This window comes from Nicotiana tabacum, chromosome 11, assembly GCF_000715075.1.
Source record: "Nicotiana tabacum cultivar K326 chromosome 11, ASM71507v2, whole genome shotgun sequence".
NCBI classification, from domain to species: Eukaryota; Viridiplantae; Streptophyta; class Magnoliopsida; order Solanales; family Solanaceae; genus Nicotiana; species Nicotiana tabacum.
Window position 1 is genome coordinate 148,426,938 of NC_134090.1, and position 26,693 is coordinate 148,453,630.

The 26,693-nt window shown below is 37.0% G+C and overlaps 2 protein-coding genes across 2 annotated transcripts in view; both read left to right on the plus strand.

Moving 5' to 3' along the window:
* Window positions 1-21,411, plus strand: part of LOC107801078 (protein transport protein SEC24 C-like) — a 28,577-nt gene extending 7,166 nt beyond the window's left edge. Inside the window, exons 4-26 of the mRNA XM_075225547.1 lie at window positions 3,778-4,008; window positions 4,249-4,323; window positions 4,494-4,592; window positions 5,493-5,604; window positions 7,198-7,325; window positions 8,142-8,261; window positions 9,112-9,192; window positions 10,008-10,085; window positions 10,201-10,293; window positions 11,019-11,073; window positions 12,247-12,323; window positions 13,488-13,559; window positions 13,678-13,761; window positions 13,932-14,051; window positions 14,168-14,236; window positions 15,331-15,408; window positions 15,874-16,012; window positions 16,958-17,122; window positions 19,101-19,246; window positions 19,398-19,577; window positions 20,090-20,178; window positions 20,353-20,384; window positions 20,834-21,411. Of these exons, the coding sequence (XP_075081648.1) occupies window positions 3,778-4,008; window positions 4,249-4,323; window positions 4,494-4,592; window positions 5,493-5,604; window positions 7,198-7,325; window positions 8,142-8,261; window positions 9,112-9,192; window positions 10,008-10,085; window positions 10,201-10,293; window positions 11,019-11,073; window positions 12,247-12,323; window positions 13,488-13,559; window positions 13,678-13,761; window positions 13,932-14,051; window positions 14,168-14,236; window positions 15,331-15,408; window positions 15,874-16,012; window positions 16,958-17,122; window positions 19,101-19,246; window positions 19,398-19,577; window positions 20,090-20,178; window positions 20,353-20,384; window positions 20,834-20,940 (2,430 nt within the window). The 3' untranslated portion in view covers window positions 20,941-21,411. The remainder of the gene's footprint in view (window positions 1-3,777; window positions 4,009-4,248; window positions 4,324-4,493; window positions 4,593-5,492; window positions 5,605-7,197; window positions 7,326-8,141; window positions 8,262-9,111; window positions 9,193-10,007; window positions 10,086-10,200; window positions 10,294-11,018; window positions 11,074-12,246; window positions 12,324-13,487; window positions 13,560-13,677; window positions 13,762-13,931; window positions 14,052-14,167; window positions 14,237-15,330; window positions 15,409-15,873; window positions 16,013-16,957; window positions 17,123-19,100; window positions 19,247-19,397; window positions 19,578-20,089; window positions 20,179-20,352; window positions 20,385-20,833) is intronic.
* A 965-nt stretch (window positions 21,412-22,376) lies between these two features.
* On the plus strand, window positions 22,377-23,281 carry LOC107801076 (uncharacterized). Its single transcript, XM_016624343.2, has one exon. It carries the CDS (start codon window positions 22,486-22,488, stop codon window positions 23,035-23,037), a length of 552 nt encoding a protein of 183 aa, XP_016479829.1. The 5' UTR covers window positions 22,377-22,485; the 3' UTR covers window positions 23,038-23,281.
* The last annotated feature ends 3,412 nt before the right edge of the window (window positions 23,282-26,693 follow it).

Here is a 26,693-nt window from a genome sequence, read left to right on the forward strand (position 1 = left end):
ACCATATTGTCATTGTACTTTTAAGGTAATATGTTTCGACTTTCCTGAAATTAGTGTAACAGTTGTGCGCATATCCTATTTAAGGAAAAATACAATATAGTTTGCATCCATGATAACAGAGAATTTACAGCTAGTTTATTTGCCAAGTGTAGTAGCATGACATATGAAACTTAAGAGTTGTGAATGGCAAGTTATGGGATACTTAGTGCTCCATTATTCGCACTAGTAAAAGTCAACAATTCATTGCAAAGAGATTACAGCTCAAGGGAGTTAAGAAAATATGTATAAGTTGTCTACACCACTTACATTTTTTTGTTTGATCAGTAAGTCACAGGAGAATTACGAGTTTAATGAGTTCTGTAAACATAAAATTAGCTGCTTCTTGGTTCTGGCTGCAGAAACAGCCTCAAGGCTTCAGTAAGCCTAATGATACAAGAGATTCTCACTGACTTAATTGATAGAAAGAATCTATCATGTTGAGAATCATGAAGCCTTTTGATGCTGTTTACCAGTAACTTAGCAATACCTTGCTTCTGTATTGGACTGTTAGTAAAAGGGCAGCCTGGTGTTTAAGGCATCCCGCGTTCACGCAGGGTCGGAGAAGGGACCGCACCCAAGGGGTATGATGTAGACTGCCTAACCTAATGCAAGCATTAGTGGCTGCTTCCACGGCTCAAACCCGTGACATATTGGGTTGTTAGTATCGACAAGAAATGGATTTTTGAAGTAGTAGCTCTGTTTTAAAAGGCAGAATTGGGACTCTCCCGGGGCTCGCCCTGGGGTGGAGCACTCGTAAAATGCCCCTGGGCTTATGTGTGGGGCTTAGTTTTGTAAGACTTACGCCTCGGTTGTCAGGGCTTACGCCCCGGACACGCCCAACGCTTAGTGTACTGGGCTTGCCTAATAGAACTTTATGCAATTGTGTATAACTAACCTTATAAATCCTCAAATTTTCTTAATAAATCGTTGACTATTCAAAATTACGTTTTTCTTAATCATAAATCATTAAGTTGAGAGTATTTTATGTCATAATTAAAATAAAAATTATTGCATGTTATCCACTAAGACTGCTATGATAGTAGATTTTAAATAAATCTTTCATTTAAAAGTATTTATTTATTAACTTTTGTTATGTCTTTATTATATTAGTCCATGATTTTTTTATAATTATTTTCCTAAATATTTGTTTTTCACGTTTACGAGATACAATACTTATTAATTTAATAGCTCAGTATTAGCTAGTAACTATCTACAAATAATTAGTTATCATGATATAGTATGGTGAATTATGTGTCGCTTTATTAACTTGTTGAAACTTAAAAATAAATGATGCTAGAGAATCATATTTAAATTTTGAATTATATTTTATATAAATTCTCTTTCAAATAGAAAGCATATTAAATAAAAGGAGTATTTTTAAAAAAAAAATAAATATCGAAATTCTTTCAAGATTCATTACTCCTTAAGAGATACATATAAGATTTTGCATCGAATACATTACTTTTGATGTTTGAGTTGTAACGACGTTGCAACTAATTTGAATATTATGATGTATGTCATACCTTTTGTATGACAAGAGGGGTTGCTCTGACGGTAAGCAACCCCCACTTCCAACCGAGAGGTTGTGAGTTCGAGTCTCCCCAAGAGCAAGGTGGGAAGTTCTTGGAGGGAAGGATGTCGGGGGTCTATTTGGAAACAGTCTCTCTACCCTAGGGTAGGGGTAAGGTCTGCGTACACACTACCCTCCCCAGACCCCACTAAGTGGGATTATACTGGGTTGTTGTTGTTGTTGTTGTTGTTGGTATATGTATTGGGAAAAAACTGAGTTTATATTAAAAGATGATGTGACATGACACGTGGATTAGTTAAATGGTCAAAGCGCAGCAATTGACTAAGAGGCACGGATGGAAACAGCCACGGGAAGAAGAATTTAAATAGGCACGAGACAACGTATAGATACGAGTCTCGTACCTACGCGTTGCCTCGTTAGAGGTAAAGCGCCTCGCCTCAAGCCCTCGCCTTTTAAAACATTGAGTAGTAGGGCCTTAAAATGGAGAAAGCAGTTTTAAGACCTTACCATGAGGTAAAGGGCATAAAGTGAAGAAAAGTAGAGAAGAAGAAATTAGTTATTTTGAGTTGAATGGCTTAGAAGTCCCTTTAGATAAGGTTTCATTCATTAGATAAGTACCTTCATAATCTTCATGAACTTGAGATGAGATAACCAGAGACTTTACATTGATGATCATGAGTTATTAAGTTCGTTCACTGTCTATGCTTGACAATTGTGCTTCAAACCAATAACCTTATAAAACAAATTAGCAACATTGCTAGCTTGTGAAAGTATTTTCTTAATTTTTAACAGGAGTAAATTCAATAAAAGATAATTCAAATTTTGATATACTATATAGTTTCTATACACTCACTTCACCTGGATGATGTAACTCATTTATGGTGTTGTGAAGTTAATGTCATAAGATTGCTCATTGATGCATGGTGATGCTTAGATCAGTAGCTTCTTGGAATTCCTGTAGCTGCTCCCTTGACCATCTCTTTACCTATATCTAATGAAAAAATGTGTATCCTACTTGGTGTGACATTTCAACATTAACCTTTGACTCCAAAAGCTTACTCATTCTAGGGGTCGATTTTTTTGGAAAATCCTTTGGTCTTTTGATGCTTATAGTTTGTGATTGTAATTCTTGTAGATTCATAATATTGTTCTTCAGTATAGGTAGGTTAATTTCCTTATTATTTCATGTGAATGAAGATGTCCTTTAGGTAGAAGCATACTACTGGCAGATCTTTTTTCTGTTTGTGTCTAGCCTGTTAAGAGTGAGAACCAGCATGTTTGGCTATGTTTTCTACTGTCCTCCAGAAATTGGCAGAATACACAAGCAACAGTATGCTTTGTTAAGGGAGAAGTAAAGAATCTTTCCTCTAATCTAATTAGGAAACTCTATAAATTCTCAAGCTTCTTGTCAATCTTTACTTCAAGACCATAACATACGCCAAGTCGCGTGCAAAATCCTTTAGTCAAGTCTTCTGCTATCAATTACCATGAATAAAGAATGACGTGTATGCTTTGATCAACCCAGATCTTTTCTATGGAAAAAGAGATTCATGCTCTCTTCCAAACTCACCTTTGTTATTTTCGGTTAGAGTAACTCTGAGCCATTCCTTTTATATGAAAAAGAGTGTAGAGTAACACTGAAAAAGTTGGATTTTCTTCTTTCGAATTTTCAGAAATGTTGAAGTGTGTGGGAATCACATCTAAATGCTTAAACTGTTAGAGAGAGCACATATTTTCTACTTAATTATGTGGTCAACACGACCCCTCACGTATTGTCCTGATTCTTTTCAATGGGCCAGGTACATGGAAATTCTTTTGCTTAAGTGGGTGGCTGTGAGTCAGACTTGAACTTAAGACCTCTTCCTGCTTTGGTATCATTTTGAAGTGTGTGATCATTTCATCTAAATGCTTAAGTTTTTAGAGAGAGAAAATTGATGCTATATGGAATAAAAAAATCAACCTGTCCTGTTTGCAATTGGAATTGGCATACTGATCTTCTGCCAAAAAAAAAGCAACACCTATGAACATGGTGCTTATAAAAGTACTTTTCTTCCTTGTTCCTTGAAATCCTACAACCATGATGACTAAGTTATTGGATCAACTAGATTCAAGTATGCCTTTTGTACTTGGTCCTGCTTTTTGTATGCTTCTTGTATTATATTTTCACTTCATTTGAGGTATTTATGATGAATTTACTGGTTTCATAGGTTGCTCCACCTTCTGCTGTACCTGCTTCAGTGCAACCGCCTAGGATGTTTGGGATGATGCCGCCACTTTCAAATCAAGCAGAGGCTGCAATAACTCCTTCTATGGGTTATGCTGGATCTGCATTAACTGGGCAATCAAAAATTGATTCCGATAATGTCCCGCGCCCAATTCCAAATTCTGCAGTAATCCTGCACGCAACTCGTCAAGGCAACCAAGCCAACCCCCCTCCGGTAAATTATATCTTAGTTGCAGGAAAGAAATTGTTTTGCTTCAAAGTATTGTTTATGGTTTCCAGGGATTGTGTTTATTGCCTTATGAGCTGTGCTTTTCCGTAAATAATAATCCTAGTGTATTGTAAAGGTTCATATAAATTTACTATAAGAAAAACGAAGCAAAGGTTCATATCAATTGAAGTTTCTTTTCCTTATTCTTTTTCTAATGTCCTTCTATTTCTCCTGTCTCTCTTGAAGCCTGCTACCAGTGACTACATCTTTAGGGATAATGGAAATTGCAGCCCACGGTACATGAGGTGTACTATTAATCAGGTGCATTATCTTCACTATATTTTTGTGTATCTGTACATTACCATTCCATCTAATGGATTTTGTGTATATATACCTTCTCTTGTTCCTTGGGAAGTGGATGCTTGTTGACCAAAAAATTCTGACCATGGGAACTGATAGTAGATGATTGGTCCTTGTTGTTTGTTCAACAGATTCCATGCACCGTTGACCTTTTGACGACCTCTGCAATGCAGTTGGCTTTGTTGGTCCAACCTTTTGCTCTTCCTCATCCGTGTGAAGAGCCCATTGAAGTAATTCACCCTTTCTCCTTGTGAACATTTTTCTTGCCAGACATTTCATATTTATCTTGTTTCCTTTTGTTAGGCTTCTAGCATATTATTTCCTCGATATTTGAGTCTCATATGTAAGTTTTCAAGTTCCTTCTATGCTGATCAAAGCCTATCCATCCATGCTAAAAGAACATTAACATGTGTTGAAAGAGTTAATTAGTTATTCAACATTAGTTGTTGCATTTGATATGTCAGCCCTAGTGTTTAGTGCTATTAGGCGGGAAGAAATTGCTTGAAGCAGGTGGTAGGACTAAAGATGCATCTTATGCTATACGGGCAAAGAACTGTAGTTAGTCAAAGAGTTAAAAGTCTTGATCTATTGGCAGTGGGAAGAAGGCTGGGGAAATGCTCATATATCACAGCAAGAGAGAGGAGAGCTGAAATAAGACACTTAACATGACAATTAACTAGTCTGTAACATTGCTGGAACTAAAGAAACACCTTTTAGTTTAAGTTTTTGCTTATATGAGATGGTAGTGAAATCTGTGGATGATGCTAGTTTGGTGGATGATTAGTTTGATCTCTTTGGTTTTGGTTGGCATACTTGACTAGGTTTACGATATATTTCATATATTGTGTCGATGAAAATCCTCCTAGGTGCTGGTGGGATGCTTTTTCCCATGTTCTTTTTGTGACTATAACCGGTATAAAATTGAATAGCAGGTAGACCTTATGGAATTGTGTGAAGTATCAACTGAATTTTGTATGCTTCTTATATATTTTGGTTTATGGCTACTCCTTATTGTGACCATTAGGAGGAAAACAGCTGTTATTGGGTTCTCGTTGCTTAAGTTAAGTGAGAAAATACTTGTGTTGCTGTCTTTACTTTGTTCTCACATGACATGTTGCATTGTTTGATAGGTTGTTGATTTTGGCCAAGGTGGTCCTGTTCGCTGCTTTCGTTGCAAAGGCTACATAAATCCTTTTGTGAAGTTCATTGATCAGGGAAGACGTTTCACTTGTAACTTATGTGGTACGAATGAATTCTTTTCTGCCAAACTTAATACTTGGAGTTCAGAGCATGCTTCTTGATAACCTCTAGGATATCATAATTGAAGTCCTAGGGGGCGTGGACACAGACTCGGACAAGGATACGAGTCTGACATGTGTGCATGACAACATGTAAGAAATATAGGATATGGAACGGCAAACATTGAAACATAGAATTTTCTTGTCCTAAGTTCTGCTCGAATTAGTCTTATTAATAAATTAGCTTTCTAAAGAACATTCTTCTTTATCAATTGACCTCACGTGAATCATCATTCTTTGCATTTCACGAGAGACAAAAGAGAGTAAAGTATCCTGAAATATAATGTACTTTGCTGACACACTTGAGGCATATTAATGAGTCCCACTGCAGTAGTCATACCAAGGAGGAACTTTTTGGGCACTTGTCTTGTATTAGAAGATTGATTCTCGTGTTAAGCACTTAAGCATACATTTGACCAAATTTTTGAGCCGAGGGTCTCCTGGAAACAGCCTCTCTACCCTTCGGGGTAGGGGTAAGGTCTGCGCACATATTACCCTCCCCAGACCCCACTTGTGGGATTATACTGGGTTGTTGTTGTTGTTGTAATAAATTGGCAGCAGAAGTTTATAGATTCAACAGCTGGTTTGATGTTTGAGGCTATGTTGCGCAGACTCTCTAAAATGATGCCACACCTGTGTTGGATCCTCCAAAAATATACTACTTTTGGAGGATCCGACACGTACCCGACGAAATTTTCTAAGTGTCCGAGCAACATAGGTTTGAGGATTATTTGGTGGCTGGATTGGTGCAAAACTTAATGGGCTGATTGTTTCTGTATTGGTGCGAGTTATTAAAGTATTATTCTGGGCTGGGTGAACGGTATTGCAGTACCCTGAACATCACAATGGCTGATTCCCTGTGTTGTTGCTATGATGTAGTGGCATAACAGCCATATAGGAAAAGTGATGTAGTGGTAGAAGGAAAAAATTGGATTTCAAGGACTGGGGGAACAGAGGCTGGACATGGTCTACCCTTAGATAAAGAATGAGCAATTCAGCAGCAGAGAACTGGAGAACAGGGATAAGGAAAATGTCTAAGAAATCCACCTAAACTTCTCTTGGATACCACAGCAAGGCTGCATAAAGCAGTAGAAATGAAACAACAAAAGCTTAATCAAGAGGACAATAGAAGTTGGACATAATTGCTCCAAACTCTTGAATCAAAAGTGTATTTCCTACTACGGTTACAACTAAAGAAAAAGAAAAACTCTAATGCCTCCTGTTTTGGGTTTCTAGTGAGTTTCTCTTGCTTCCACTCAATTAACAGTGCAAGATGTATCTTATTTCCAAACTCACTTTTCCTTTTAGATAAGTATGACTCCAACATAGCAGGAAACCATCGAATTTCATGATTAAAGACTGGCATTGTGCTTTTCATAGTGCAATCAATCCTAAAAGATAAGAAACATGCTAAATAGCTGCACCTGATAAAATTAAGACAGAATCTGAACATGAAAACTCTTAGCAATTCCCAATATTGAAGTTTGAATGAAATTCTGAAGTTTAATTTCCATACACTTGACATCTTTTTTTGCAGGATATACCAATGAAACTCCACGTGATTATCACTGCAACTTAGGTTCAGATGGCAGGCGTAGAGATGCTGATGAAAAGCCAGAACTATGCCGAGGAACTGTTGAATTTGTAGCTACTAAGGAATATACGGTTGGTGACCTTTTGTTGGATTTTGATATGGTGGTATGATTGAATAAGTTTATTGATGTAGAGTTATTTGAAATTTACATTCCAAGCTTGCACACCTTGATTAGTGGCATGGTTGGATGAGTTTATTGAAGTAGAACTGTCTTTAAAATGAATTCCAAGCAAAGGGTTATCATTCACTTAAGAGAGCAAAGAGCTTTCAACTGCTATCTAGATTTGTTTTGATATTTAGGGAAGTTTGCATGTCACCTAGTGCTTATATCCATTGGAAATGTTTGCTAACGTATGGTTTTTCAGTAGTAGTTCATTAGTATGTATGTGCTGTTCTATTGCTAGTTTAACCTATTTAAGAGGAATGGAGGATTATATCGATAGTCATCTTGAACTTCTTATCTTCTTCAATAGGCTTGAGGAGGAAACAGTTCTGCTCTAATAATTCTTTAAGTAATACATACTCAGATTTAAACTAATGCAAATAATTATGTGAAGAGCGAAAAGAGGAAGGTAGGGAGAAGGCAAAGGGATATACTACATTGTGGCTGATTTGTCAAGTTGCTGGTCCGAGATGCAAGATCTGTGGACAGCAAAAGGGATTGGTGGTGGTGGTGATGGGTTGAACACATTTAATTCTATTTTGACAGAGATGTTTATTGATAGACAATCAATCATGCTTTTAGCTCAAGACTACTCTTTGTTTATGGTTTTTCAATCTGCTTGCAATTATGAATGCACTTCTTGTTCTTGGTGCAGTGATTTTCCTTGATATAGGCTGGTAATGTTTTTGATTTTTCAAGTGATAACTTGGAAATTTTGTTTCAGCTGCGCGATCCGATGCCTGTTGTATATTTCTTCCTTATTGATGTCTCCATGAACGCGATACAAACTGGTGCAACTGCAGCTGCTTGCAGTGCAATAAGCCAAGTTATTTCTTATCTTCCTGTAAGTCTGTTGATTTATTATTGGTAATTTAGTTCATTAATTGACAATGTCTTTACATCAAGGACAGATTAGGATATGCGTTCCTGTCTTTTTGAGTGGAAATCCTTTTGAAACAACTTCATTATCATACTAAATTTGTTGAAGTGGCTGGAAGTTCAGTGTTAATATAATCATGTACAAGCTACTAGTTTTTCCGTTCTATCCTTTGAGATGCTGATATCGGATTCTGAGCTTTTTGACTTGAGGAAATTCAAGTTTGTCTTAAGTCCTTTATGATATGGTGCGGTGAACCTCGATTTATTGGGCAGAATGTGTAATTGAGGTCTGCATTGATTGCGTTTCTATGAGGGAGAGGTGTTTCAGCAAAGTATTGCCTCGTGAGTACGTGATATTAATGATAGTTGGATAATTCAGGACGATAGGTAAGTATAGTTGACTCATCATTTTTGAGGGATAATGGCAGCTGGCACCAAGAGCCATTGGCTGCTCCAGCGACAGCCCCAAGCTCAGAACGTGGGAAGAGTGATAGTTGAGATAAGCATGGATTTAAATTCACCCAGTTTGTGATCAAGTCAAGTTATGCGTCCTAGTTGAATTCACTGGAACATGATTTGATAAAAAGGAGCTACATCAATCTAATGTAAATCATGAGGGAAGATATTAGTCAGGTGGTTAGACATTGCCTTTTACTTGTCAAAGGATGGGTTAACTGGGTCTATGGAAGTTAGTGATCATGATACTCTGCTATTTGAGCTATCTTGCACTATTATGGTTGGTTTGATTTTTAATGTACATCATTTATCGGGAGAATATATGAGCTGTCTCTGATGTTGACAACTTGTTATTGCAGGAAGGTCCTCGAACATTGGTTGGGATTGCTACATTTGACTCGACTATCCATTTTTACAATCTAAAACGAGCACTGCAGCAGGTTTTACACACTGGCAATGCATCTACTCTGCTAGATATAGCTTCTGTTCCAATTAAATAAAAAGTGCTTTTTCAAAATCACCAAATACTTATTGTCTTTTTTCTTTTTTCTGTGTATGATGACTCACAGTTTCTCTCAGATGGAAAATTAAATGTAGAAACTAGACATCTGGATACAATGTTTGCGCAGCTTTCTAAAAGTTATTTCCTGTTAGATTCTATGTAAATGTAGCCAAAGGCTTTAGTTGAATACATTTCCCATTTTCTCGGGTAAATTATAAATGAAATAAAAATTTATAGATTGTGAGGGAGTGGAGTAGTTTCAGAAAAAGGAACAAAATGACTTTTATTTCATTTTCCTTTTGTCTGGTCTGTTGGTAATTGATAATTCATTGTTTTAATATGAGAAAGAATATTTGCCAGTATACAGGAAAGAGTTATTCCTCAGCTGCTATAGTCTCCCTTTATTGGTAGTCCTGCTCCATTGTACTTGATTTTGCAGTTTTGTGTTTATTCTTTTTGGAATATCTGCAGTCTATTTCCCTTCTAGTTGTTTCTGATATGATGATGTTCTTTTATTTAATCTATTTTAATTTCTTTTGCTTCTTACTTTTAAATACAGCTTGAAGTGGGTTCTCTTATTGGTATGCATAAACTAATTTACTTTGTAAAAGAAATGATGGTACTTTTTTTAAATTTGAGATTGATACCAATGTGCATTAAGATTGTGGCAAGTTGTTTGATGTACTTTGAAGTAAAAGTGCATGCTCATTTGATCACAAATCTATGTTTTTGATCCCGATTCTGTGTTTGCAGCCATTGATGCTTATTGTCCCTGATGTCCAAGATGTTTACATTCCCCTTCAGAGCGATGTTATTGTGCGACTCTCAGAGGTTGGTCCTGCAAAATGTTGACTTTCTGTTTATTTTCTTTCTCCTTTTTCTGGAAGAAAATGGCTAAAGCATATAAGTTGTGCCCAGTGAAAGTGGTTATATCTTTGCATTCCAGTGTCGTCAACATCTAGAGCTTCTCCTAGAAAACATCCCAACATTGTTCGAACATAACAGGACTGCTGATTCAGCTTTTGGTGCTGCAGTCAAGGTATGATACTTTACATGATAAACTTGGGAAAATCCATAGATAATTGCTGTCAACAAACTTAAAGAGACAGGACACAGATCATTCACCAATAATCTGTTAATGCCATTGGTCACTCTCCTACCGCATGGTAAGAGGATACCTCCTAGCTTTCCTTGGGCATCCGCAGATAACCATTGACCATACTACTCGATAATCCTGGAACCATTTCAGTGGCAGTTTTCTACAGTGCTTTTAAAAGCAATAGCTTTGTTGCATAAATTTCAGAGTGATGTAAAGCCACAAACTTGTTTGGGATAAAATATTTTAATGTTTAATGATTTATTATCTACTTTCTGTTACTAAGTACTTTGCTCCACTGGTTATCAAAAACCAAGTACTTCGTTCAATTATCCTTTTATATTGAAAAAAGTGTTCTCCCACTCTCCTTAAAGTTAGCTATTAACTTCTTGGCTTTGAAGATACATAGAGCTCGCTTGAATGGCAGATATTCTATTTGCAATGCACATGTCATTTAGTAGTTTAGACAAAAGCAATGGTTTAGACAAAAGCAATAGTTTTCGTGCATGCAGATTGGAGTAAAGAAGATTTAAGGCTAGGGAATGATATATAGACATTGAAAGTTTGAGTTATGCATTATTGTGTTACTGCATGCAGGTAAGTAATTTAAGTCAAGTCAGTGTTGGAATAATACGTTTGTTGTTTTTGTTATTTGCTTGTTACTTTAGGCTTCTTTCTTGGCAATGAAAAGCACCGGAGGGAAACTACTTGTATTTCAATCAGGTAAATCACTAAATATATTGATTATTCATAGGCAACATGCACAGTATGGATACACTGCTTCAATATTGTCATGTTCCTTATGTAAGATACAAAGTAGGTAGTATGTTCTACCGTCTCAAGTGGAGTAGCTTACCCTCGCTTGTTCCTCTCCTATCCAAACCAACTGGAAGCGAAAAAAATCACTTTTGTTCCTCCCAACCCTTAGTTTTAAAACCGGTCCCACCTGGGCAAGGGAGTATATGAGTGAGCAGAACCAAGGAAGCAGGGAAGCTTGCCATATAATTCTTTGTTTACGCATTTACACTTAACCTTCGCATAGGGAATTGATAGTATTGTGCTGGGTCTCTTGTTAAACTGGCTTCTGTAGTAGGTTTCTTGCTTAAATGAATCGACATTTGGGGATGATTGTTCATTTGGAACTCTTCTATTTTTGTTTTGACTTAATGGATTCACCACTCTAGAGTCTAACCATTGGACCTGTAGAGCCCCTTAGTTAATATAACTCTTATAGTTCAGGGTTATGCTTTCAACTAGTAGCTGTTCCATTGATGCTGCTTTTCTTGCTTCACGTAAAGGTGGAAAAGTAAAAAAGCGCTCATAGTGTGGATGTAATCTAAGATAAGTTGGTATAAAATATCAGTACCCTCGCTGAACAAATAGGAGGTCTGGGCCATAGGTGAACACCCATCATAAAGATGCAAACACCTCCACGTGAGAGATTCATCTTTTTGGAGCTTTTTAGCATTTGAAGTCCAGAATATGTCTTCCTATGCACACTTCAGTTCAATAGAATACTGTCTTTGATCATGTTCTATTTTAGCATGTATCACTGCTTCCTCGTTCCTTTTGTTGGGTTAGGCACCTGCAAGTCAATTCTGAAGAATGATGAGACTTTGTACTGAAACATTGTTGTTTCTATCTATATTAGACAGTGCATGAAGTGTTTAAAAATTATTTAAGCAGCATATTTGTAGTGTTTCTATAATTTAGTTTACAACCTAACCAATTGCATGGATCACAGTCTGGAGATCTAGCAACTATTTGCAGGGAACTTTAAGTGCCTCTTTTGTCCCTGCTCCTTCACCCTTGATTGTATCTTGCATGTGCTAGGTATTTACTATCTGTGTAAATTGTTGTATAATATCATTTCTCCATACTTGCTCTATGTTACAGTCTTGCCTTCTACCGGTATTGGAGCCCTTTCTGCTAGAGAGGCTGAAGGAAGAAGCAACATATCAGCTGCTGAAAAGGTAAAATTGTTACATTTTCTGTTTTGGACTTTCTCCTCTTAGGCAATAAGGCTGCTTGTTTAGACGATCAAAGCTGTTTCTCTTCTATATTGTTCATCACTTGACATACACTCTTTTCACTTGAGTAGTCTTGAATTTTAGTTCATGTAATGTGTTCACCGTTTCTTAAAGAAAGCCGATAACTGCATTCCACTAGTTATCCCTGCTGCCCATCATCCTCTGACAATCATGTAGTGTAGGAGTCAAATGGGTAATGTCTGATACAGGTGTTAGAGTCTGTTGCCTGCTAAGCTATTGACATAGTAATAGTTATGACTGTTGGAGACTTGGAGTTGCATGGCCATCTCATCTAAAAGCTTAAAGAGAGCACACTTTTAATTACATAATTATATTATGTCTCAACACAACCCCTCACGTGCTGCCATGAGTCGTTTCATGAGCCAAGCACGTGAAATTCTTTTTGATATGGGTGGCGCTGAGGCTCGAACCTAGGACCTCTTCCTGTTCTGCTACCAAATGAGATGGCACATAACTCCATCATGGTATCCGAGCAGGTAGAGGTCACGGGTTTGAGTCTCACTGTCAGCCATATAAAATAGAAGTAGGCCCGCATGTTAGGAGGTGTTAAGACATAATATAATTAAGTAATTTAAAAGTGTGCTCTCTAACATGGAGGGCCCGATTTTTATTTTCTTTAGATAGTTATTTTGCTGCAGGTTCGATTGATACAAACTAGTGTCATCCTGTTTTGCTTATTTAGGATGGAGTAATTGTTCATGGACTGAGGATGCCACTTACGCATAGAAAATGATTGAGTAATAAGAGGTATTTGGTAGTTTGTGTGTGGACAAGGTAATCAGTTACTGGGAGGGAGAAAAATGATAGACCAAGATTCATGTGCCCACCTGGCAACTATTAGACAAATAATGATTTTTATTTCCACTTACCTAGACTTCTGTGGAACTGACTCTTATTCACTTTGCTGTGTATGACATTGATGTATGATAGCTCAAAAGTTGAATGATTCTTTTTTTCGACAGCACGTTGGAACTATCCCTTCTCAAAATCAAATAGTGTATTTGTTGTCACAGTAGTTAGTAGACTTCTCAATCACATTAAACCAGCATTTATCCAGAAGACTTTTGCATATAAATGGAATTTCAGGAGGCTCATAAATTACTCCAACCGGCAGACAAAACCTTGAAGACTATGGCTGTCGAGTTTGCTGAGTATCAGGTGAGCTTTCACCTTCTGCCTCGGAACACTTCTCCAGTACTAGAATTTTTGAATGCAGTTAGATCTTCTTAATTCATTTGCCTACCCCCATTGATTGATTAGATCTCAACTCCTTCAGGTCTGTGTTGATTTGTTTCTTACAACACAATCATATGTGGACATTGCCTCCATATGCGTCTTTCCTAGAACTACTGGAGGGAATGTAAGTTTTAAGTTACATACAATCCTGCGTTGTCCTTCTCCAGAAGGTTCTTAACACGATAAACATTTCTAATAGTTGGCATATGTATGTTCTCGATGACTTTTCATCTCATGCTCCTTAATTTTTTTGTTATGTCTTGTTTTGGACCTTAAATTTTCCACTTATTTCAGGTGTACTACTATTTCCCTTTCTCTGCTATTTCTGATACTGCCAAGCTCTACAATGATCTTCGATGGAACATTACTAGGCCCCAAGGGTTTGAGGCTGTAATGCGTGTAAGATGCAGTCAGGTATTCTTCCCTGTTTTCTCTATTCATCTGTGCTCCTCCCTAGAAGATATGTGTCAACATAATGCATTAATGACTACAGAAGTGCAACATTCATGCTGGATTTGTTTCTTTTGCAGGGTCTTCAAGTTCACGAATACTTTGGAAATTATTCTAGACGAATTCCAACAGATGTTGATCTACCTGCGGTTTGTTTTCTCTCTTTCTCTACCTCCTTTCTCCTGGAAAGACTTTTATGCACTTTCTGAGAAAAAGGCGAAAAACAATTGGCATGGTTGGACAATGATAAATAAAGTAGACACATGAAAAAAGGATTAAATTAGTTTACCAGGTCTTTTGAGCTCGTCCGGACTTCCATAAGCTATTTGACAATACCTGATTCTGAGTACAAACATGAGCCACTATCTGTAATTATATTTTATGGCGATTCTACTGTTCCTTCCCTGCCTGATTTACTCAGTGAGGTTCTACCAACTCTCTCACCCAGCTAGCATTTGATAGTCTTTGTTTTTCTTTGGGGTGGGGGGTTGGAGGGGAGACACAAAGAGGCTGATAAATCTGTATTCTTGTGGTATTCCTAAGTGCAGATCTTAACAGTCTTCTGCGTGTCATTTCATACTGAAAACTGTTTTGCAGATATTGGGAATAATGCTCATAGTGCTTACAACTTTATTTATTGAAGTCCACCAATATATTGTTATAATATATTGGTAAATGGGTGACGGAAGGGTTGGCTATAATAGGTTTTAAAATGGGCTTGTAACATTAAAATTTCGAAGAAGTAATTTTCAAAGTCATATTGCACGCTTTTTCCTCATTACAACTTTACTATATCTTGTATAGGCTCATAAGTAATACCAGTATCCCGCTTTTATCTTGTTTATCACCCAAAAATAAACCTCTAGACTTTTCTTTATGGGCCGTTATGTTATTAGGTTCTAATAGATTAAGGAAGGACCTCAACCGTATTCTACATATTAATAACTTGCATTGACTTCTCATCAATTTCAAATCAGTCGGGGCTGGCTGTATGAAATATGTTCATTAGGCTCTATTCAGGTCATAATTTCAACAGTATGAGTTTTTCTATAGAAAAAGTAGAAATACTGAAAACCTCCCTTTTCTGCTGCTTATTTTTATACTATAGTTTAACAGCTTGCAGTTTTGCCTTTTCTTTTGGGTGCGCATAACTTATATGTTCCTTCGTCAATTACTATTGCAAGCTTGTGTGACTGATTTCTTAATTTAATGTGTTCATACCTTAAAAATTTCTACTGTGCAGATTGACTGTGACAAAACTATAATGGTAACATTAAAGCACGATGACAAATTGCAGGATGGTTCTGAATGTTCTTTTCAGGTAAAATTGGTGCTCTGTCTTCTACAATGCATTGGACAGTCCTCATTTCTTGAGCTACTTTTGGGGCTGAGTTAGTTCTAAAGTCCATTTTCTTAACTTGGTATTAGAGTTGGACCCATCCTTGTTGTTGTGTTACCTGGTGTTGGGCTCCATATGTTATTATTCATGCTCCAGATATCTAGACCTGGGTGTGTGTGTGTGTGGGGGGGGGGGGTTGCTAGAGTCTCCTACATTGGTTGAAGGAATGAATTTGTAGTTTCTTTATTTGGTCCTAGACACCCTCACATCTTGAGTTAGCTTTTGGGGTTAAGTTAGATTCAAGGTTCATTTTTCTTAACAAAGGGTGGTTGGTCTATCTTATATTGCTCTGTTCGTAGTCTCCTATTCCCCATCCCCACTTTCTTGCCCCTTTTCCCAGATACAGTTTGATGGCCATTTACAATTGTTTTTTTCCCATGTCTCCAGTGTGCTCTCCTTTACACCACCATCTATGGCCAAAGAAGAATCAGGGTTTCTACTTTATCTCTGCCTTGCACCACTGTGTTGGATAATCTGTTTCTATCAGCTGACTTGGATACCCAATTTACTTGCATCTTGAAGCAAGGTAATGATACTATGTCACAAAGCACACGTTTTTCTTAAGTACAATTTCCTCTTTTCTTCTAAATCTATCTTTTCCCTTTTGTGAAAGAAGGCTGGTTGTGCATCTACCTATACATTAAAGGCCTTTGTGCATGTTCATGCGGTCCTCCACCTTTTCCGTACTTAGTGCAAGAAATTTTTTCACACCAGGGTTCTCCCAAAATTAATGTCTTTATCTACTGCCAAAAGGTAGGTTAACCTGTGTTTGCTATGCACGTCCGCAAATTTTTAAAGATTATCCATTGAAACCTTTCCCAGTCAACTGAATCATATGTTTGGCCTTAGGTGCAAATTTGGTATCATGATTTCTACTATGGTGCTTTCTTTGTTGATTCTTGTTCCCTGTTTTGAATGGTTATGGCTGTTACCTCTTTTTTGAAAAGGTAGGGGTAGGGTGGGGCTGGGGGTGCTTTTGGGAAATCCATGCTGAACAAAATACTCAGAGACTAAAGGAAACAAAGAAAAAAGAGATATGTTGATATTGTTTGGATAAGCAGAAACCTGATGTTTTCCGTGTTTTCATTCTGTGACTTTGGCTTCTTGCTTCTTTTGTTTGATATTTGCTTGTGTTCTTCTTTGATTGGTAATATGATAAACAAGATTGACAAATCTGCACTTAATTTAGAATTGTAGATCAGTAATTTAATTCGGTGGAGCATCCTATGACAATCTGGTGGCGTGTTAGAATAATTGTTTTCTTAAGGAAAGTAGTGACTATATTAGATATTCATGGAGAACGCCAGTTATTTATGAGCATCACATGTGCCTCCCCCTACCCTCACTTTTCTGTATTAAAGTTAACCTACTCACTATAGCCTAATGCTTTAATTGCATGAAATTCTTCTTTACTCTCTGCTTCTTTTTCGTTTAAATCTAATCATGCAGATGCTTTTTTTCTCCCATGCAGTGGCCAGTGAAGTTGCAACAGCTCCTCTTCCACAAATCCGAGAGCATGTGACAAACCATTGCATCAACATTCTACACTCTTATCGTAAATTTTGTGCCACTGTCTCTTCCTCATCACATCTTGTTCTTCCCGAGGCACTTAAAATTCTTCCTCTTTACACACTAGGTATGTCTTGCATTGCTTTTTAGCCAGGCCTTTCATTTTCCAATGATTTGATGGAGTCGGTTTATCCATATAGTCAATTATCAATTAACACTCTTCTGAAGTTTGCTGTTTTTATTGTCTATTAGTATAAGCAAAAGCTGATATTCCACATGATCCTCCTTTTCTATTCCACCTTAGTTTTCATTTACTGCTATTCAAATCGGAGGAGCGATTAGTTCTCTTTGTTATTTCTCTTAGTATATTAAAAACAAAGGAGATATTCAAAGTTGTGCAAACTATCGTATTAAACTTATGAGTCATATGACGGAACTCTAGGAAATAGTGATAGAGCGTACTAAGTATACTACAAGAGTGGCTGAGAATCAGTTTGATTTTATGCTCGGTAGATGTACAAAGGAAACTATCTTCTTGTCGCTAAGAAGATTGATGGAAATTTATTGTGAGAGGAAGAAAGATCTACACAGAGTGTTCATTGACCTGGCGAAAAAGCATATGATAGAGTACCAAGAAAGATTGTATAATGGGTGTTGGAGAATAAGGGAATTCATATTAAATATAAATGTTATAAAAGACATGTATGTAGGAGCTATCACTACCGTGAGAACAGTAGTAGGAGATACACATGATTTTTCCATAACCGCGGGTTTACAACAGGGATCGTAATTGAGCCCATACTTGTTTAGCTTAGTTATGGATGAGCTAACCAACATAGTACAAGGTGAAATTTTATGGTGTGTCATTTGGTGACGATATTGTGTTAATTGATGACCAACGAGGGTGTCAACCAAAAGTTTGAATTATGGAGAAGCACGCTATAGAGTAAGGGGTCGTTTGGTTCATGGGATAAGGGATAACAATCTCAGAATAAAATGTGGGACTATTTAATCCCGTGTTTGATTGAATTTTTGTTTTCAGTAAGCAATCACAGGATTTGTTATAACTCAATTTTGTATTATTTTTATACCACATTCAATGGAGGATAATAACTCGGGATAGCCAATCCCAAGATAAACAACCAAATAACAAAAGTTCCCTTCTCAAAAGCTCTTCTTCCAAATTTCTTTAGTCAAGGGTAAAATTGGAAATGAAATTATATCCAAGTTTTTTTGTTATAAAACCAAACACATATTTTATATTATGCTCGGCATATCCCATTCTTAATCTAATGAACCAAATATCTTCCAAAAAAGTGTATCCACTAAATAATCTCGTTATAACTTCATTCTTCATATGCCGAGTGAACTTGCGTTATATATATTCAATCTTACTTCTTGCGTTATATATATTCAATCTTACTTCTACTTATTTGGAATATATGCAATCAAGTTCACTCGGCATATGAAGAATGAAGTTAAAGTTAGATTATGTGGATTTTTGTGCCTAAATGCAAACAATTCAGATATATTTAGGCTCATTCCGGGAGAATTGAATGATAGGTCAAAAAACAACACATGGAATCAAGTTCGGATGTTTGAAATGAATAAGTGCTACCGGAGTATTATGTGGTAGGAGGATTCTTTTCAAATGAAAGGTAAGTTCTATAGGATAGTTACAAGACTAAAAATTTTATGTGGGAATCAATGATGGGCCGTTAAAATCCACGTAGATGTGCAGATGCTAAGATAAATATTCGATCATACAAATGCAAGATTAGAAATGAGCACATTTACTAGAAGGTGCAAGTAGCACATATTGAGGATAAAATGAAAGTAGGTCACTTGAGGTGCAAGTAGCACGTATTGTAGTTATAGCTAATGTTAATGGTGGCAACTGACAAAGGTAATGATTACTTTTAGTTGGACACAGTGAAGAGTTATCTTGTTTTATCAATATGCACATTTAGCTTGTACATACTTTTTTATGTTTTGTTACATCTTGAGCTGTTGAGCATGGTTACCTTTACTGCTGCAAAGACATTCTCGAAAGAAGTATGATAATATTAAATGAATCTACTCACACAAATCCTCCTGATATTCAGCTCTGGTTAAAAGCACTGGATTGCGAACTGATGGACTGATTGATAATAGGTCCTTCTGGATTAATTATGTTTCCCCACTGTCTGTTCCATTGGCTATCTCTTGGGTACACCCTAGATTGATAGCCATTCATAAATACAATATAGAGGTATGGATTATTCTTGTATTTATGGACCGTATGTATTTCCTTTGCTTTTTTGCTTTTCCACAAGTTTTCACTGTTGATTCATTCTTGATTCATTCAAGATTTATTTTCCGTTTTCATTTCTAACATCTCGCTTTGTTCTCTGGACTTGCAGGAGGGCGAGGAATCTATTATTCCTCCTCCTATTCCACTTTCCAAGGAACAGATTAGTGACAACGGTATCTATCTTCTGGAGAATGGCGAGGACTGTTTAATTTATGTTGGAAACTCTGCAGATCCTGGTGTTATGCGTCAACTTCTGGGCATTTTATCTGTTGAAGAAGTTCCTGCACAGGTAATTTGACATACCTTCCCTGTTAAGATGTAACATTATCGTAAATTAATGTTGAGGTAAACTATGTATTATCATTTTAATATAGGAGCCTGCGAAAGGTACATTAAATATGTATTTTCTTAGTTAATGCCAGTCAAACTATATGTACTATACTACTATATATGTTTGGCATGTTCCGTTGGTTATGGAAATTGAAGGATGAAGTCATGCAGCCGAAACCTCTCCCAATTTGAGTGTTTGATTTTGTGCAATTCCATGCCATAACATTTTGCATCTAGAAAGGAAGGCTGGTCTAGTTGGTTTCTCCTCCATAGGTCCGAGATGGATAGCAGCTGAGTGTCTGTACTTGTTCTCGTAACTTATTTTCCTCATAATGCATTAAGCTCGTTGTTGTTGTATGGATCAAAAACAGCAAACTTTTCTCCCTTGGTGGACCAAAGTGATTACCTAAATGTAATAAAAGCGATTATCTGTCTATCAAATCTGACACATTGCCTCTGTTTTTTCTGTAGTTTGTTCTGCAGCAGTATGACAATCCACTCTCTAAGAAGCTCAATGATATCATTAATGATATTAGAAGCCAAAGGCGTAACTACCTCCGGTATGATGTTTCGTTTTCTGCGTGCATGCACTTTTTTCACTTCTGTTATTTTAGGAGATGGTTTGTTATTTAAATTTTGATTACTTGTAAATCAGAGCGGGCATTCACGTGATTAGTCTATGTTATCACTTCGTTTGCCATATTTCTGATGTGTTTTTTATTTGATCTTGCCAGCTTAAAAATATGCAGAAAAGGAGATTCATCAGGTTTGTAATACATTAACCCATATTTATCCTCTCTCACAGCGCCTCCAGTTAAAATGAGGTTTAGGATAGGTCTGAAAGAAGGGGAATTCGGTGGAATGACCATATCATGTGGATGATCTACATAGATTTTCGTCCCTTTTCAAGTCAATTTTGCACCGTCTTACCCTTGGATGCACAGATACATCATATGAGATCATACAATGATGAATTAGCCTCCAGATATTCTCTAACCTAGATTTTATTTTATGTTACTTAGCCATCAGGGTTAAAAAGGCACTGCTTAAACTGCATTTCCGTAAACTCATTTTTACCAACAAACTTTTACATATGTCAGATTGGTACGGAATGCAGGAAGCTCAAAGTATTGTGTTTGATATATTTTGTTGATTGTGTTATTCATCTTTGGTCATCTCCAATTGTTTTCTTATGTTTGGAAAATCTCTATTCAGGTATGTTGTTTTTCTCCAACATGGTAGAAGACAAGACATCACTTGGGCTTGCATATGTAGACTTTCTGGTACATATCCATGGGCAAATTAAAAGCAAAATGGCATGAGAAAACATCCTTTTTTGTTCATAAATTTTGACTATAGAGAATGGGGTACAGAAGAGTTCAAGTTGATGAAGAAGCAGATAATTGGTTTTACCTGCATTACAGAAATGGTCACATTCGTGATATTTTGTAGGATAGCAGCATAGTTTAGAAGTCAGAGGGTTTCACTAAAACATTGTAGAGCACATTTGAAAAAGAATGACAAAAAGCAGGGTTTCACGTTTTCATTTTTCAGCCTGTGCATACCTTGATTATTGCACCGGTACTTATTACTTCCTACCACAGATAGTGATTCTACTTAGTATACTTGACGTGCTATGTAATGTCAAAGTGCATAACAAGTTTTGTTGATTGAAGTATTAGGAATTACTTCTAGAGCAAATTTTGTCTGTTTGTTGTTCAAATGACTAAATGAAGAGGTGTATCAAAAACTAATGATGATACTGAGAATAACGTTGGTAGAGATTCAGAAAATATAGCATCATGCGCACTGCATTCTTGCAATAATGATATATCAATTTTGATACTTATGCATGCAAAAATAATAATTTAAAAACAAACTTTAGAAGTTTATGCTACTAGTTGATGTTTTAAAAAAAAATAAAAAATAATTTGCATCTCGCAACAAACCATGTGAAAATATAGCATCATGCGCACTGCATTCTTGCAATAATGATATATCAATTTTGATACTTATGCATGCAAAAATAATAATTTAAAAACAAACTTTAGAAGTTTATGCTACTAGTTGATGTTTTAAAAAAAAATAAAAAATAATTTGCATCTCGCAACAAACCATGTGAAATAACCATGAGAGTCACAAGTGAAAGAGATGATACATATGAATTAATCATGATTAGATGAAAAAAAAATGGACAGTCCAATGCATTAAGCTCTTGCTATGCGCGGTGTCGGGGGAAGGGCCGGTCCACAAGGGTCTATTGTACGCAGTCTTATCCTGCATTTCTCAAAAGGCTGTTTCCATGGCTTGAACCCATAACTTGATCTTATGGCAGCAACTTTACCAGTTACACCAAGGCTCCCCTTCTAATCATGATTAGATGATAAAGTTGTGTAAAAGACACCTGTTATTAAGAGTCACAAATGAAATGATAACACATACCATAAATTAGCCACAATTAAATGATAAAAAAATTGTGTCACAAGACACCTTTTTTTATATTTTTTAATCTGATGCAAAAACACATTTCCCAAATCACCTGCTGCCCTAAGTAAAACGAAAAAACAAAAAGGGGAAAAATATAAAAGTAAGGACATATGGATCCTACATAGTCAATAGCCGTTACACCGCCAACAATTTTGTATATTTTCCCTTTTCCCAACGGTCTTATTCCCACCAGCCTCAGATTTCAAATATGACCGTTAAAACCTCCTCGTACTCTCAAAAACCCACCCTATATATACAAAATACTTCTCTGTATTCTCCTCACTTCACTTCTCTGCATCAAATATCAAAACCCCACTAGCCAAAATCTCCCAAGGAATCATCAAAAATCCAATTTTTCAGAAAAAAACCAAGAAAAGGAAATGGGATTCAACAATTACTCAGATTCAACTGATTCCCATCACCGAACTCACAAAATCTTTCTCCTTGTTAACTACATTCTTCTTGGTGCAGCTTCTAGCTGCATTTTCTTGACTCTTTCGCTCCGATTAATCCCATCCCTTTGCGGGTTCTTCTTCATCCTTCTCCATATTCTCACTATTGGTGGCGCTGTCTTTGGCTGCGCCACCGTATCAGCTACCTCAGGTGCTGGAAAATCATATGGAGCTCACATGGTATCCACTGTTCTAACTGCAATATTTCAAGGTTCTGTTTTCGTGTTGATTTTCACGAAAACGGGGGATTTTCTTGGGAATTTGAAGTCTTATGTGAGAGAAGAAGATGCTGTGATGATTTTGAGATTGGCTGGTGGATTATGTGCACTCATCTTTTGCCTTGAATGGGTAGTTCTGACTCTTGCATTTTTCTTGAAATACTATGCTTATGTTGAAGGCAGTGGAAATGTTGCAATGAAGAGTAGCTCTAGGGTTCAAGATGAGGAAAACATCAAGCATTGGCAGCCTTTTCAAGTCTAAGTAAAAAATGGTTATTTTTGCAAATGTCAACTACTAGTAGTATATGTTTAATTTCTTTCTTCTTATTAGTTAATTCATTCATTTATTTGATTTGTTGTTGTAACTTGATAGGACCTTCGTTTGTATTGTCATGGAAGGTTCATATAAAGATATGTACTAATGAGGAAATTGAAGTTATGGAACATTTGGTACTAGTTTTATAAGCTGATATTTTTAATTATTAATATGATGTGTTACCTATTGAGAAGGGAATACTACAAGATTATTTGGAAAGAAAGTAAAAAAAGTTCTTTTTATAGCGAACACCTTTATGCTCAAAAGACATAACAAATCTACTGAGCATGTTGAGTAATATGGTACAAAGAAAATGAATTAGTAAAGAAAATGAACACCTAATGTGTTAATTCATACTTCTAAGACAAAAAAGGAAAGAAAAAAAGGTTTATTGGAATTTTATTGAACGTTATAGCAGACACAAGGAGAGTGAGAGTAATAGAGACAAAACCAAAATGGGTCCGGATCTCCTGCGGGAATGATTTGGAAGATCCGAAACCGAAAATAGTGGTATTTGCTAGCAACAACATAATGGTGGCAGTCATTCAATATAGATTGATCCGAAATCTGATTCAAATTCAATATAAGAAATGTATTGAATCGATTCTTTTTAATGAATAGATCCAATCGCACCTTCGAATATGGAATTCAAAAGGATCAAATAGGAAAGGATACTCTAAATCATAGAACTATAATGAAATATACGATCAACCAATATTTATCGAATTTGAAAAAGAGTCAGAAGAAATGGTTCGAGCCTCTTATTTTGATTTCTTGAACCGAGAGATCCATGAACCGAGAGATGCATAAATGGTCCAATAGGAGCAAGAATTTTCCAGGAACATTTGGAACAGTCCGTTTCGGAGCAGAAGAGCCGTTTTCAAGTAGTGTTCGATCGATTACGTATTAATCAATATTCAATTGATTGGCTTGAGGTAATCGACAAAAAAGATTTGTCTAAGCCACTTCGTTGTCTTTCTATCTTACCTTGAAGAGGTCCGACTTTCTGGTAGCGACCTTAATGGCTCGAGCATGTGCCTTCACGAAAGCATCTACAAGCATAGCAAATGAATCAATAGAGTTAGGTGGTAAGTTATGGTACCATATCATAGCACCCTTCGACAGAGTCTCCCCGAATTTCTTAAGCAACACGGATTCGATCTCATTATCTTCCAAGTCATTTCCCTTGATGGTGCATGTATATGAGGTGACGTGTTCATTTGGATCCGTTCTGCCGTTATACTTCGAAATCTCGGGCATACAAAAATTCTTTGGGATTGGCTTCGGATCTGCACTTGGGGGGAAAGGCTTTTGGACAAACTTTTTGGAATCAAGTCCTTTCAATACTGGTGGTGCCCCCAGGATTTGATCGACCCTAGAGTTATAAGTCTTCACTTTCTTATCATTTTCTTCGATCTTCTTTTCCCTTGTCTCGATTCGCTTCGTATGTAAGTTCCTCGAGCATTTTACGATAGTAGGATTGATCTCCGATTCTCCTCCATTCGATCTCTTCGCCACCGATTCGGCTCTATGAACAATTTCTTGTGATGGATCAACCTCGATCCTGCTCGGTGTGCGGTTCTGATTTTGGAGTTGCGCTATCGTGCCTTGCTAGGCCTGCAATATTTCGAATATCATTCGAAGGCTAATCCCGCCTTCTTCACCGCCTTGTGCTTTCTAATAGGCTGTTCGAGCATCCCTACGGACTCTATTTTCAGGATCGACGCTCAAATTTCCATTAATGCCAATGTGAGAACTGACGTCGATTGGATCCATGGTCGGAGCTCCATCGGGGTTGACTGGAGGTACCCCGTTCCCTGGGGCGGCAATGTTATCGTTCTCGCCGTGGACCAAGGCCATTATTTGTGTGTGTGGGTGTTACTTGAGAGATTGATATATTGATCCTGGAATCAAAGAAACTTCAAAGAACAAGCATAACATTATGTGTGTTACGAAAATTGCGCCAGGCAATCACTATTATCCTTAGCTCCACGGTAGGCGCCAAACTATTTACCCTTAAAATAGAATAACAATTAAACTTATAAGTGGTTTTAAGGATATGTAATTTCACTTGACACAAAATGATAAATATAAGAACCAATTATAGAAATTACAGTAGAATAAAGCAAACCAATATGATGAACAGTTATGACCCTCGAGCTAACTGCCCTCGAACCAACTGAACAAGTTAATGAAAGTATGAACTGAACAACAAAGCCTGCAAGGAATAAAATGTGATATATTTCTTTGGTATGCATGAGTGTGAAGTAGTTTACAAAATGATTAGAACACTCTTTATATAGTAGAGGAATCCTATCTATGGTACAATTCTAATTACAGATATAAATCCCGTGATTAGCTAAACAACCGCCCTTGATTTGATTTGTTCCGAGATTTTCGCCATAATCTCCAACCAGTCACGGGTATCTCGCCTTTTCGTTATTATGCTATCTTCGGTCTTGTTCAATGACTGTCCCGTTCGACTTCGATCATTACTGTTTCGATCTTGCTAGGTACCTCGAATCCCGAACTCTGTGTAAATATCCAGAAGCACCAAAATTCCCAGCAGCCTACGCTACCCTGGGCGCTAGGTGCTGGGAAAGTGTCCTACCTCACCCGAAACAAGGTTATATCGACCCAAGACGCCCCAATTCGTATAAAAACAAGTTTAAACTTGTGATGACCCAAAAGGTCATCTCGTATTTTAGAACCCAATTCGGGGTTCCAAGGCCTTCAAAACCTCATCTTACTTCTCTTTGATTTGCGTGTGCAGTCCGAGCGCATTTCCGGAAAGCCTTTATGTGAAAATTTGAGAAAATAATAAGTTTTGCCTTTAAAAGTGATTTTAGTTGACTTCGGTCAATATTTTGAGTGAACGGACCCAGACCCATGTTTTGATGGTCCCAGAGGGTCCGTAGTAAAATATGGGACTTGGGCATATGCCCGAAATCGAATTCCGAGGTCCCTAGCCCGAGTAACAAAATTTTTGTTAAAAAAATTATTAAATTGAAAATCTAAGGATTTAAAGAAATTGAATAATATTTGATCTTGTTGGTATCGGGCCCATATTTTTGTTTCGGAGCCCGTTACATTGTTAATATAATATTTACATCATGTATGTGAAATTTGGTGAGAAACAGGACTGATTTGACGTGATTCAGACGTCCGGTTGTGAAAATAGGAATTTTAAGTGTTCTTAAGTATTTCATGTGTTTTGGTGTTAAATCTGTAGTTTTAGATGTTATTTTGGCGATTTGATCGCACGAGCAAGTTCACATGATATTGTAATACTTGTGTGCATGTTTGGTTTGGAGCCCCGAGGGCTCGGGTGAGTTTCGGATATGCTACAGAATGATTTGGAACTTAGAAATTATTACTAGTATAGCTGAACTTTTTGCAGGCCTCAAACCTCGCATATGCAAGGTCAAGGTTCGCATTTGCGACTATGGATGAGGTCGCATTTGCAAGCTTCTCATCGCAAATGCGAAGAGAAGCTGGGCCAGCCCATGTTCGCATGCGAATAGCCCTTCGCATTTGCGAAGTGAGTCTGGGGGAGGGACCTTCGCATTTGCGACCAAATGGTTCGCATTTGCGATAGCAGC

Bases quoted from the DNA above. Each gene is read 5' to 3' on its own strand.
- LOC107801076 (XM_016624343.2), top strand. From the start codon at position 22,486: ATGGGATTCAACAATTACTCAGATTCAACTGATTCCCATCACCGAACT.